Source organism: Pteropus alecto, unplaced genomic scaffold (genome assembly GCF_000325575.1).
Source record: "Pteropus alecto unplaced genomic scaffold, ASM32557v1 scaffold111, whole genome shotgun sequence".
NCBI classification, from domain to species: Eukaryota; Metazoa; Chordata; class Mammalia; order Chiroptera; family Pteropodidae; genus Pteropus; species Pteropus alecto.
The window spans coordinates 5037375-5051045 of record NW_006431915.1 but is presented as its reverse complement, the minus strand read 5'-3'; the positions used below and the strand labels follow the sequence as shown (position 1 = coordinate 5051045).

Below are 13671 nucleotides of genomic sequence, written 5' to 3'. Positions count from 1 at the left end.
AAACAGAAGCAGAGAGCCATAGGACTTTCAGTAAACTTCCCTGACACTTAGTACACATACTTAGATCTGTGTACAAATTAACAAGCAATTCAGATGCTCACAGTGTGGGTAAACAGAGCAGAGGCCTGCACCTTGGACAATACAGTCTAAAACAGAAGCTCACAGCCTGGGTAACAAACAAGACAGGGCGACATTTATAGGTCAGATAGCTGTAGATAAGTCCATTGGAAAATCTGTGAAATTAGGTTCGCTATTCTTCCCTGAATCTGTATGACTGGTCCAGACTTCGGGTAGCAGTGCAGAGGATCCAGGCCATAACTCTGTTATGATGGGGCAGAGAACTCAGAGCCGGGCCATCCGGGAAGACAGAGACCTGAACGGGATCCCATCTCCCACTCCGCCCCCCACTCACTAGCATTCCCTTTGCAAACAAACATGCCAGGACCATGAACAGAAAATGGTGTCCCCCAAACTAAGTAGCTTCACATTAAAGTACAGATGCCCAGGCCCCCTCTTCTGTGATCTGGAGGAAATTGGTGTGGAAGACCCAGCATAAGTAATTTTACGAAATGACTCAAGTGCTTCTGAATGTGCCGTCAGCGTTGAGGACTCTGGAACTAGTTTACACACCTTAGGGCAGTAGTCACCTGACTTTGGGTAAAACAGAAAACAATCCCCAGGAATGTGGGCCCAATCGCAGGCAAGCTTTTCAGTCCACAATCAGATTCAGAGAGAATTAAAGGGACACTTAAAGATTGTGGAGCAAGGAATCAAACTGTTCCTAGACAAATGATTTTGAAAACTCATACAAAAACTTATTGGATAACCTGATTAAAGTCATTTAACCTAGTTATTTTTAAAAGAGGGGTTTGCTATGATAAAAAGTGAGAGAACATCTAATCTCATATCTCCATTTAAACTCAGGGTTCAGTACCACATGTGAGTTATGGGGTAGTGGGAGGTCTGATATCACAAGGTCTAACAGCAGAAAAAAGTGGGTTCTAATTCTGTACTGTTAGTTATTAGCTGCGGGACTTTGAATAAGTAACGCAACCTCTCTGAGTCCCGAAAATAGAGATACTAATACCTGTTTCTCGGAAGACTTGCTAGGATGAAATGGGATGGCACATTAAATCATCTTTGTTGGGCTCTTTAACACACACTACCTGGGGTAACTCAGGGTTTGAAGTAAAAATGTTCACGGAAGGTGGGAAGAAGCCAGTGGTCACAAGCCCCACCTGGACTTACCTAGGGCTACTGCAACATCTTCGGGATAGGAGGCAGCAGTAGCAGGCATTTTTCACTCTGATGCTCCACCATCATGGTTCAAATACTTTCCATCTCTTTTCTTTGTGGATTAATTAGTTCTATCTTGCTGTCCTTTGAAGGCTGACTAGCTGGACCTATTATATCACTCTCCTGTATGCAGAGCCCTATTTAGTAAAGTTTCCACCCCAGGCCACTTCTCCGGCTACTGACTAGCCATCAGTGGTGACCAGGGAGGGTAGTGAGGTCACATGGTACGAAGTATGCATGAAGAAGACCTCTGAAGCATGTTGGGCACATGGGGTCCTGGAGCAGGCAGGAGTTGTGCATGGCCTGTCTAGTACTATGCTGGGATCTCAACCAACATGAGCTCATTAAATATCTTTTGAAACATGGAAAACACTCAACCTTAGTTGTTTGTATGGCTATGACTCAAAGTCCCCACTAGAGGGCAGGAAATTTCAATTTAAGATCGAGGTTTTTTTACTGGTGAATAAACTGTAGATTGTAATAGTTATTGGAATAATAAATAATCATAGATAATTTTGGTTATACATTTTCTAAGGGCCAGGAATTCCCCTAAACCCTTGATATGCATTATTTCATTTAAGTTATTTATTGTAATCTCTTCATTTAGTTGATATCATAAATTTTAATTATGCAATTGTTAGTTAACTTGTTTTTCATTTCTGTCCCACCACTGGACTAGAACTCCCATGCAAATAATGTCTGTTTAATTTACTATTTTATCCTGATTGGTGAGTCTGGATCATTGTAGTAGCTGAATAAGTTCTTATTGAATGAATAAATGCTGAACAAATTGAATTTTCACCTCAAAAACCAAAAGATGGGGGCTGTTATTATCATAGCACATTATGTTTTGTTGCTAGTAAAATTGTTTTAAAATTTGCGATAATCTCTTTTTAAGTATTTGAAGTTAATTATTCGGTAGTTGTCTCATAGTGTTCTTTCAATAGCTTTTATATGCTTTATTTTGGGAGAAAAGAATGTTCTTTTGCAAAGAGTGGCAGGCATTGCCAAAACCAAAATCAGTAAGATCCCCCTTTAGAAGACTCATACTAATAACTTATGTCAATTAAAGGTTTGTAATTATTTGGGCCAATTTGTGAATTTGCATTCAAAATAAGTTCATGTAGTACCAAGCTCCTGCCAGGCACTGTTTTAAGGATACTGCACCCTTACAAAAGTGCTGTTATTAGCTCCATTTAGCAGATGGAAAAACCAAGGCACAGAGATGTTACTTATGTCAAGAAACTTGTCCAAGATTTCACAACTAGTAAGTAGTAGAGCCAGGATTCAAACCCAGGTGTCCTGGCTTCAGACTCCAGGCACAAATATAATCATTATACTGCCTCTAAAATTCACTTAATGATTTTACACAATTATTACATAAAGTAGCAATAATTTTGACAGGCCACAGCAAAACAAATTTGGGAGAATGTTTATACATTTTTCACAATGGACTTTTAATGTACTTTAATAATAGAGTTGGGAAGAAGTATAAACAGATCAGAAAGTATTCCTGCTTCTCGCAAACTCATTTACAGCCAGGGAGTTATTTTGTCATTACATGGTGAGAAATTATAAACTATAATGTCCTTTCCAAAAAACCAAACACACGAACCAACTAACATGCAAAGGCCAGCGTTACTGCAAAGCAGAGCTCTTGGCATGTCAACGGAAAAGCCAAAGCATACAATGCAGAAATCTTTTAATACCATCAAAATGCAAGACATTTTCAGCTAAGGAACTTTTGCAATAAATACAACATACAAGAACCATATGACTCAGCAATTCTACTCCTAGGTAGAGTACCCAAAAGAACTGAAAACAGGTATTAAAACAAAAATCTGTATGTGAGTATTCACAGCAGCACTATTCACAATAACAAAATGTCCATCAATAGATGAATGGACAACCAAAAGATATATTTGTACAGTGGAATATTGTTCAGCCATACAAAGGAATGAAGTACTGATATACGCTATAACATAGACGATCCTTAAAAACATTATGTTGGGTAAAAGAAGTCAGACATAAAAGGTCACATGTTGTATATGTATGGTTCCATTTATATGAATTATCCAGAAGAAGCGAACCCACAGAAACAGAAAGTAAATTAGTGCTAGGGAGGTAGCTACTGGGGACAGAAGAGAAGAGGAAAAGTTAGACATCGGGGTACTTTAAGCTTTCCCTAGAGTGTCCAGTGGAAAGAAGTTGCAACGAAAGTCCTTCAGCATGACAGGATCCACTCCTGTACTCAGCTCTCAAACCATCTCCTCCACAGGCTTCCTTCTTCAAGTCTCTGAATCTCCAGCCACCAACAACCGGGCCTTAGGTCACGGTGCCTCCAGCTGGAGTGATTCTCTCTGGATCAGTGCTCTAGGGATAAGTGACCCCCATTGCTACCCGAGTCTCACAGAATATCTGGATCTCTTAGACATCCAAGAGATCCGCTAGACTTAATTTCCTTTACTCTAAGCTCCAGCGAGAGCTGCAAGAATAGCAGTTCTTTTAACTGGTGGTCCTGTTAGAGCAGTCACAGGCTTATCTCTCAACCACAGACTTAGATGTTCAGGTTCAGTACAGTCTGAATACATATGGAAAAAGAAACTCTTTTCTCAGATAACAGAGCATCTCACCCCTACTCCGATGCCCCGAACTCTGGACAAACTTGAAGCTTATTTCCTGTGGCCCTGGAGAGTCTGCCTGGATAATGAAGGACACCTTTGTAGTGGCAGCAGTCATCGTTGTTCAGGAAGGACTCCAGACTCAGTCATATTTTTCATTTATTTCTGAAGACCTCCTGAGATGGGATCCAGTTGCCATTTTTTTCTTACACTATTATTATCGTTATCTCAAATCGTAGAGTTTGTTCAGTAAGTGGTGTTGTGACCATTGGGCAATTATTTGGAGGAAAAAAGATCTAACTCTAACACTGAAATCAATTCCAAATGGGTTAAAGATATGGGATAACTGAAGTCTTGACAAGGTGGAAACAAGAGAGTGAGACCTTTTTAAAAAACATATGGCACAGAAATTACGTCAAGAAATCGTCTTGTAGAAACTCCACCAGCCTCCACCATTCCTCCCTGCTTTCCATACTTAGAACGTAATGATGGACCAGATGCCAAGAGAAAGAAGTTAGCCCCTGGGACAACACAGGACAAAGAAGGAAGTAGGAGCGCGTGGAGGAAGCTTCTCTTCGGTCCATCAAATATGGCCTGAACAAGCGAATGGGAGACTGAAAAGGGAAAAGAAAGAGCTACTTTGGACCATCTCTCAGTTCTATATACACCTGACTGTCTGAAGATAAAATTTTCCAGTAATGAACTGTATTGTTTTTCACAAATGAGGACATTTACATTTCTCTACCTAGCATCTAACTCAACTCCCTCCTGATGACCCAAAGGCCATAGAAACCTCAACATCACATCTAAAACAAAACCCTCCTCTTCTCCCTCCCTCCAGCCTGCTCCTCCCCTGTGCCATCTCTGTGAGTGGAACTACCATTCCTCTGCCTGGTATGGTTTAAATTGTGTCCACCAAAATTCATATGTTGACATTCTAATCCTGGTACCTCAGAATGTGACACTATTTGGAAATCGAGTCATTGCAGATGTAATTAATTGAATTCAGATGAGGTCATTAGTGGGCCGTCATCCAATATGACTGGTATCCTTTCTTATAAAAAGGGGGAAATTTGACACAGAGACATGCGCACAAGGAGAATGCCATGTGACTACAAAGGCAGAGGTCAGACGATACTTCTACAAGCCAAGGAACACTAAAGATTGCCAGCAAACCACCAAAATCTAGGTGACCGGCGCCGAACACATTCTCTCTCACAGCCCCCAGAAGGAACCAACTTTGCTGACACCTTGATCTCAGACTTTGAGCCTCCAGAACGGTGAGACAATAAATTACTCTTGTTTAAGCCACTGAATTAGTGGTTCTTGTTTTGTTTTGCAGACCTAGCAAACAAACACGCCACCCAATGAAGATGAACTCTCCGACTCACCTCCACCTCCAATGACTAGCAATTTCCATGTTCAGTGACTAGCGCATCCATACCCAATTTACATCCACAATCCATATCCACAACTATAATACATGTCCACAATCTGCATTCACATCCACAATCTACAATCCACATCTGCAATCTATATCCAGCGACTAGCGATTTCCAATGGCACACAAATGACTAGCAATTCACAGTACTTGTTTTGTTTTGCAGCCCTAGCAAACTAACGCACGACCCAATGAAGGTGGACCCTCCACCTCCCATTCCCATATCCAATGGCAGATCCCACCCAGTTAACCTCCAAAATGTCTCTAAATCCGGTCTCTGCTCTGTTTCCATTGCCTCTGTCGGTGTATAGGGTAACTGGGTAACCTGTTAGCCCCATGTTAGGAGAAGATAGAAAGGGATTTTGTTGACCAAATGGAGCAAGGATATGTCCACGCTGGTGCAAGAGACAGAAGGTCTAGGATTGAGAGGGAATGCAGAGATGGTGGGGCTGGCAAGCAGAGAGTGAGGGCGCACCTAGCTGTGGATTAGGTAAACACCAATTTACTGCCTGGCTGGAGAATGTTGAGACCTCAGAGCCTGCATCGAATGTCGCAGAGGTGGGGCTGGCTAGAGGCCTGGGGTCCCTTGGGCTCCGTCCCCACAGAGGGGATGGGCTTTCTCCTGAGATATGTGTTGGGGTGAGTAAAGATCTTGGGGACACCTTTGCCACCGGGTTTTTCCCTAGGACATGGCTGCAGGATGCACGTCCTCCCAGGCACCAGCTTTGGGAGGCTGCAGGGGGTGTTCCTTTTCCCAATGCAAACTGAACCGGCAGGTTTGTTGATGAGCATCCAGGTTCCAGTCCAAGAGGTGTGAGCCCAGCAGGCACTTGCCATTCCCCAGCATCGGCTTCAGCTCTGCTACAAAACCGAAGACTTCACCATAGCTCTGGGAACTGGATTCTAAACTTTAGGATCAAGCAGCGAAAGACCTGGAATGCGACGCCTCCTTGGGCGCCCAGCAAGACTCTGAATAGCTGTGCCAGCCTTTCTCTTTGTCCTCCTATTCCTCCCCTCCCCGCGCCCACCCCTCAGTCTCTCGCTCCCCAGCCGCTCCTCTCCCCCTTTCTCCTCCTGCTGCCCCCGACGTCCTCACTCTTCTCTCAGCCATTAATCCCCTTTGCTAGTGCCACCTTCCTCCATTCCTCCCTTCCCTCTTCCTTCCTTTCCTCCTCCTCCCTGACTTCCCAGCTCTTCCTGACTTGCCTTCTCCCTACGTTCCCCCCGCTCCCCGTCCCCTGCCCCCTGCCCCGTTTGCCCTCACTGGTCTTTTCTCTCTCTCCTTAGCTTTGCTTCTTCCCCAACCTTCCCACTTGCCCCTATATTTCTCTCCACTCTTCTTTTCACTTACTTTTTCCTTCCCCCGACGTCTCCCTCTCCCTCCCTTTCCCTCCCCCATATCTTTCAACCTCCCCCCTCACTTTCCTCCCTGCCCCGCTTTGCCCGCTCCCCCACACACACACACTCCGCTGCTCCCCGCTGCCGCCCCACCCATCGTGTTTGCTTTTCTCCCGGATCCGGATGAAGGGATCCTGCCCATGCCTGTGCCCTGCACACTTCTCGCAGCTGGGGTCTCTCTTCATGGCCGAGGGCTCCAAGATTCAGGCCCTGGGGAAAGGGCCCCCACTCAGCATCCAGCTCTTGCGAGCCCAGTACGAAGGCTTGAGGCAGCAGCAGAGGGCCCAGGCTCACCTCGTGGTGCTCCCAAAAGGTAAGGCTGGACAGGTGCTGGGCGCAATGGAGGGAACCCGGGCTTGGCTGTGGGTGGAATAGGAGGGCACAGCGGGAGCCTGAGCTGCTGGCAGAGCAGGGCCAGAGCTCTGCCGGGCCCCTCTAGTGGGGAAGAATGAGAAAGCAGGTCCTCTGGAATCAGAGCCAGAACAAGGGGACCGGTTCAGGGCAGCTCTGCTGGGCTCAGTCCCCTGCCAACTGAGCCGGAGGCCAGCCAGGCATCTGGCCCACAGCCTGCTGTTCCCTAGCCTCCGCTCATGTGTTCTGATCTTGCTGGACTGGTCTGCCTGGTGAGCCGAGCTTGGCCCCCCTGCTAGGCCAGGCGGCAGAGGGGAGCTCTGCCTCCAACCTGAGAAACTGGCTTGGGGGGAGAGAAGACGTGGCATTCCCAACAGCCTGGGCACTGGCCAGAGAAAGTGCAGGGCTCAGCGCCCAGGAGGCTCCCTGGCTCAGGGGGCTTGCTCATCGCAGCCTCAAACAGTGGCCGGGAACTACAGTGAGGCGCACAAGTCCCCTCCTCAACAGGAAGGTGGAGGGGAGGGGAAGCCTCTTCCCTTGGGAACTCAGATTTCATTCCAGGAGGAAGTTAGGGGAACATGGCTCAGAAATCAAGTGACTGGCAAACCCCAACCCTTCATCCTTTAACAGAGGAACAGGCCAAGGGAGGCGGAAATTTCCCCCAAAGGTCAAGACCGTGCCTGAGAGTTTCTACGGTTATGTATACAGTTCAGGACTGAGCGGCCCATGCCCTGCACAAACCAGGCTGGGAAGAAATCAGGAGCCAGAGGGGACTCTGTGATCCAGGACAGGAAGTGTGCTGCTTTTTGGAGACAAAAGTGGTACTTTTGAGCTGAAGGTGCCCATTTCCCATTACTCTTGCCAACCAGTAGGGTCCTTTTCAACTGAACTGGCACAGTCAAATAGTACCCTAGTCTGCAGGGCATAAGCTAAGAGGTTCCTAAAGCCCTATCCCGTCTTCAGGGGTGTTTATTCATTTGGTCATTCAGCAAACATTCACTAAAATCACCCACTGTCAAATGAAAGCACCATGCTTAACACACCTGCCTTTCAGACTCACAAATCCATGTCAGGGGCATGTCGCAAAGACAGCTCAAACTCCACATGCCCCGTGAGATTCACCATTCCCTGCCCCCAACCCTCCCTCTGGCCCTTTCTCCTGCTCTGTAAGTCAGAGCTCCCTCCTCTTTCAGTACCAAGTGATAAGTTAGGGCACATTAATTCAAAGAGTGCTTAGGTTGTTGCTTCCTCAGAGAAGACTTCTGACCTCCCAGGCTAGGTACGTGCCTTTTAGAGCACTTCTAAAAGTTTACAATTCTACGTCTTTCTCTAATTGTGAGATGTCGTGCACTGTCTGATGGAGTAATCTGTAGGCTCTAAAGAAGAGCTTGCATCTCTGCTCTGTGCTTTTTTGCTGTGTACAGCTTCGAACAAGTTATGCAAATTCTCTGTCACTCAGGTTCCTCATCTGTCAATTGAGAATAACTGTAGTATCTAAATTATAGGCTTGTTGTAGGAATTAAGTGAACGGATACCTACAAAGCTCCTCGGGGCTTTGTGTGTTGGTTGGCTGGGGACCAGGTCACTTATGTCTCACAAGTCTGAGCTGAAAGGACACTTGAAGCATTTGAATGGAGTGTGAAGAATAAGGTAGTTATACAGGGAGGAATCAGGTTAAGTTTACAAAAATAAGGTGAAAATGATGGTAGGGAGGCAATTTTGCCTATATTTTTAGCAGCAGGGTAGATGGTGCTGCCATTCACTGAGATAGGGAATACAGAAGAAAAAGATATTTTGTAGGAAGAGGTGACTCTGTTTGTGAATATGCTGCATTTGAGATAGTTGTCTATAGAACTTCCAACCAGCCTAGACCTCAGAGAAAAATTGGAGCTAGAGATACAGTTTTGGGGTCATCAACATCACACGTGGTAGTTGAAGCTATGGGCATGGGTAAAATTGTGGCAGATCACTGTGTAAATTCACAAGAGGCTGAGATAACAATGAGAGTTCTGGAATATTCTAATATTTAAGGACAAGGTGAGGAAGAGAAGTGAGAGAAGACAGAGAGAGCAGGCAAAATGGCAGGAGAGGAATATTATATAGCCCTGAAAAGGAAAAAACCTCTGACACCTACTGAGCCTTGGATAACTAAGGATGAACTTTGAGAACATTATGCTAAGTAAAATAAGCCAGTCACAAAAAGGCAAATGCTGTATGATGCCACCTGCACAAGGTACCTGGAGTAGTCAAATTCATAGACAGAAAGCAGGAGGGGAGATAGAGAACGGTGGTTTAAGGAGTACAGAGTTTCAGTTTGGGAAGATGGAAAAATTCTGGAGATCAGCTGCATGACAATCTGAATGTACTTAATGCTACTGAACTGTACCCTTTTAAATGGTTACAATGACAAATTTTATATAATGTGGGCTTTAATATTTTTTTATGGAAGGAATTAAATATTTTTTAAATGGTAGGAAAACACCAGGAGGTATTAACGACATGAAGCCAAACGAATGGAGGGAATTTAGAAGATAGCGATTCTCTGTGCCCGTACACAGAGACACCCTGGGAGAGGCTCCTACTCAAACTCGAGTCCAGTGTCTTATGACATTGGGTTGTGTTTGGAAGGGCAGCTATTTTGGGAGCTGAGGAACAGAAGGAAGGACCCTGCGATTAGCTTTCTTCATCCTGTCGTAGTGTCGTGGGATGGACCGAGGTTCTAGAAATGTGGTTCCAAGGAGAAGCATGGCTGCCTCTGATGCAACACAGGGGTACCATGTGACCTTGAGCTGGGGTCCAGGAAGCCCCTGTGGCCCCACTGGCTGCGTCCAAAAGGCATAGGCCTTTGACACATCCAGGCACTGTGAGACTCATCTCATGTAGAAAGGGAAGGGGCGTTTTACATGTACATTTCAACTAGCATCCCCAGTAGCCTTGTAAAGCAGCTCCTTTTTTCATCCGTCCATTCTCCACTCCTTGACCTCAGCTGAACGGGGAAAGGGCTCAAAATACCTCTTTCCCACCTTGTATCGTCCATCAAATTGAACCAAGGATGGAGAATTAAGCCAGCATTATGTCCCTGTTCCTCTCTGTTCTCAAAGAAGTACAGAGCATTTCGAATATTTTTAAAGATTTTCGTATTTGTTACACAGAGAAAATAGTAGTCGAGATACGAAGCGAGAACAAATCTTCAGTCTTAGCACCGCAGTTAGTGTTTACGGGGCTGTAGCCATTTGCAGAGATGGCTGCTTTGGTCCCCTATTGCTCTCGGGTTTCTAGAATTGGAACTCAGGGCTTCCTGATGGTTTTGTCCCTCCAACACCGTCTCCCCACTCCTGTCATGCGCTCGATCACCCATAGGGCCTCCTGCCGTGACAAATGCCAGAATGCTCGAGTGAGCTACATTGACAGTTCAGAGGCAGCTGCAGGCTAGTCACGGACCTGCTTCCTATAGGAGCTTATCTTTCGGTCATTCCCACAATCCTCGCTGCCGCCAAGAGTTGACAGTAAACTATCATGTTCCATAAGGTGGGAAAAAATATGTCCCTGAGGAAAAGAGATTTTGGTCTGCATCCTCATCCCTGAACTGGCTTCAGGGAAGCAGTAAGTGCTACAAATGTGTCTCCGGAACAGTGTGTATGTGACGGCAGGTGAAAGGCCCATCCTCCAAAGGAAGCTGCTTGAAAACTCAGCTCCTCCGCCCGTGCCCTGGGTGGCAAACCTATCATCAGAATCAAACCCCGTAAATTAAGTCTTTTCCACTGGTGAGTATATGTCATTCCTTATGTGTAGGTGACCAGATGTGCTTCCTTTGCTCCTTACCATTCCTTCGGCCTGAAATGCTTAGGTCTTTAGCTTTTCCTAGGGGTCACTCCCTCACCGCAGTCAAAAACTGAAGTCTTTTATTAAACTCTATTATGCTTGAGTTTTCCGCCATAGCATTGGTTACCACCTGAAATTTTACTGTAATATATTCATTTGTTTATTATTTTTCCACCTCACTAGAATGCATCGTAAAGGTGTGTGTTTTTGTCTCAGTGGTCACTGCTGTATTCCCTAGGATCAATAATGCCTGGCACATAATAAATAAATATGCTCAATAAATATTTGTTGAATGAATAATTGTGTGAGAGAGAAAGAGAGAAAGACAGAGAGACATCCTGCGTGGGTGTGTGTGAGGGTGTCAGGAAGACACGTGTGTGAGCGCATGGGAGTGGGGTCATGGGTCGCCCATATGTGTGTATGCACACACGCACCATGGACTCGGTACCTGGCCTCCTTCACCTTTGGGGCACAGCCTTTTTTCAGCTTCAAAGCTCTGAGACCCCAAAGGGAGAGCTGCCCACAGACCTTCCAGCGGTGACTCTGTTTGTACCTTGCTTTCTCAGGAGAGAACATGCCTACTCCCGCTGAATCCATAGTCAGTGCTGTTTGGATTAACAAGGAGAGAAGGCATTCACTGTCCCTGGACACGGTGGATCCTGAGGCAGCGGGGATGCTGGAGGAGGCTGACGGAGGCTGTCTTCAGGCTCCTGCATCTCCGTGGCACACACACCTACAGATGCACTGCTTGGTCCAAACCTTCCACCAGGAAACCAGTCATCCAGTAAGACACAAGGGCAAGCTCAGGAGCTGTGAGCAAAGGCTCTCTGAGGAAGGAGACCCGGGGTCGTCGGAAAACAAGCAGATGACTCAGCAAGGGACCCCTCCGATCCCAGGGGCAGCCCAGCATGAATGCCACGTGGGCAATTCCCAAGCAATGGCAGTGGGATCCGGCTTACGCAGTGGCATGCAGTGCCCTTCTTCCATAAAGAACCCACACAGGTCTAGAAAACCAGACCACTATCCATTTCCCCAGAGGAAAACTCCCAGGATCTCCCAAGCTGCCCGGAACCTGGGCTTATATGGCCCAGCCTGAAACTTTCTACTCAGCCAAATGTCCCACCCTTGAGGCCGTCTGTGGTCTCATCAAAGAACCCAGGAGGCAGGGCCACAACTAGGGCCTCTAGCTAGGAGCAGACCTGGACTAACTCAGTGATAGGGATTGTGGGAAATGATCTTCACAATGGGCATGGGGTCTCGTCCTTCAAAATGGAAGAGATTGCCCAGGCCAGACTACTCACAGTTCAGGGTGAAAGAGTGCTGTCTGACCAGTGCAGCCCCATGCTGCTCATATGAGACATTGCTGTGGAGCCTTGGATGCCCGTTCCTTGGGGAGGTCCAGTAGGACATCTTCTCCCTCCCCAGAACCAGGGAATTTTGAAACATAAGACAGAGGAATGCCTTAGCAGTGCCCTGGAGTCAAAATATGTGGGCAATCTTGTTTTCAATATCTTCTGGTGATTTCCCACACGTTCTGGAGAAGATGTGCTCTGAGAAATGCTCTTTTCTGGCTGCCCTTCCTGGAGGCCAGCTCACGTAGAAGTCACTACATTCACTAGCAGTGACTACACCATTTCAGCTTGAGCCTCCTAAGGTCTGGTCAACCTGGGTCAAGAGGGTCAGAATAATTCTACCTACCATTTTGTGTGTTTAAGGGGTCTTTAGGAAGGGTTGGTCATCTCTTACCTCTCAGAGACTGCATGTTCCAGTCTCATCACAGATTTATTTCCTCCTGTCCTTCCTCCTTCCCTTCCTCCCTCCCTCTCTCCTTCCTTCCTCCCTCCCTTCCTTCCTTCTTCCCCATCTTCTTCCCTGCCTATCTATTTGTCTGTCTTCTCTCTCTGTTGCTCTCTGTTTCTCTCTCTCTTTCCAAATTAAGTTGTAACTAAACACTGCCAGTCATTGAAGATATATGTGGTAATAGGAGCCAGAGCTGAAGGAGCCAAAGAAATGCTCCTGCTTAGAAAATATGTGTTCCCCACAAACTTCTCTCTTTTCAGAAAAGCCGAATTTGGATCATTCAGATCCTTCCCGGGATATTTTAAACCTAAGACAAAGGGAAGCAGGTGTTTGTTACTTGGGTGTTGGGGAATAAAGTATGTCTTTCCTGGTTAATATTTAACTTTGGCAATGATATTTAAACACATCTAAGGTGCCTTTTCCTCACATCAATTTTTCTCTCTGTAAAGTTTCAACCATATCTCTTTCCCCCCACCGTGATCCAGCCTTGCTCATCTGTATCTAGAGTTGTTAACCAAGCTTGTCATTACCTGTCAAAAATAAGCATGCATCTGCTCCTTTGCCTACCCAGAAATTCACTCCAGTTTGGGGAGTTCCTTGTGATTCCTTTTGTGAATAATTAATAAGAGGTGGTTGTTAATCTTTTTATAGCCTAATGAAAAACAAGAAAATTTTCTGAAAACAAGTTTGTGTTTTGCTTTTGTTCTACAAAATATTCCCACCACTAACCCCTTTCTACAGAGCATCAATCAGGATAGGCTCTGTTTTGCTGCAATAACAACCTCCAAATCTCACAACAGCTTTTTTTTTTTTTTCACTCTTGAAAAGTCCACCGTGGATCTATTACTAGCAATTTAGGCTGCTTCAATCTTGTGGTACCACCCTATTAATACTGGTTTCCCTAACCACTATAGCAGAAGAAAATATGCATTAATTATCATG

The 13671-nt window shown here is 45.8% G+C and overlaps 1 protein-coding gene across 1 annotated transcript; it reads left to right on the top strand.

Annotated features, from left to right (window-relative positions):
- Positions 1-6818: 6818 nt before the first annotated feature.
- On the top strand, positions 6819-13402 carry CUNH9orf152 (chromosome unknown C9orf152 homolog). The gene is made up of 2 exons (XM_006906125.3): positions 6819-7069; positions 11496-13402. Exons 1-2 carry the CDS (start codon positions 6880-6882, stop codon positions 12023-12025), a joined length of 720 nt encoding a protein of 239 aa, XP_006906187.1. The 5' UTR covers positions 6819-6879; the 3' UTR covers positions 12026-13402.
- The last annotated feature ends 269 nt before the right edge of the window (positions 13403-13671 follow it).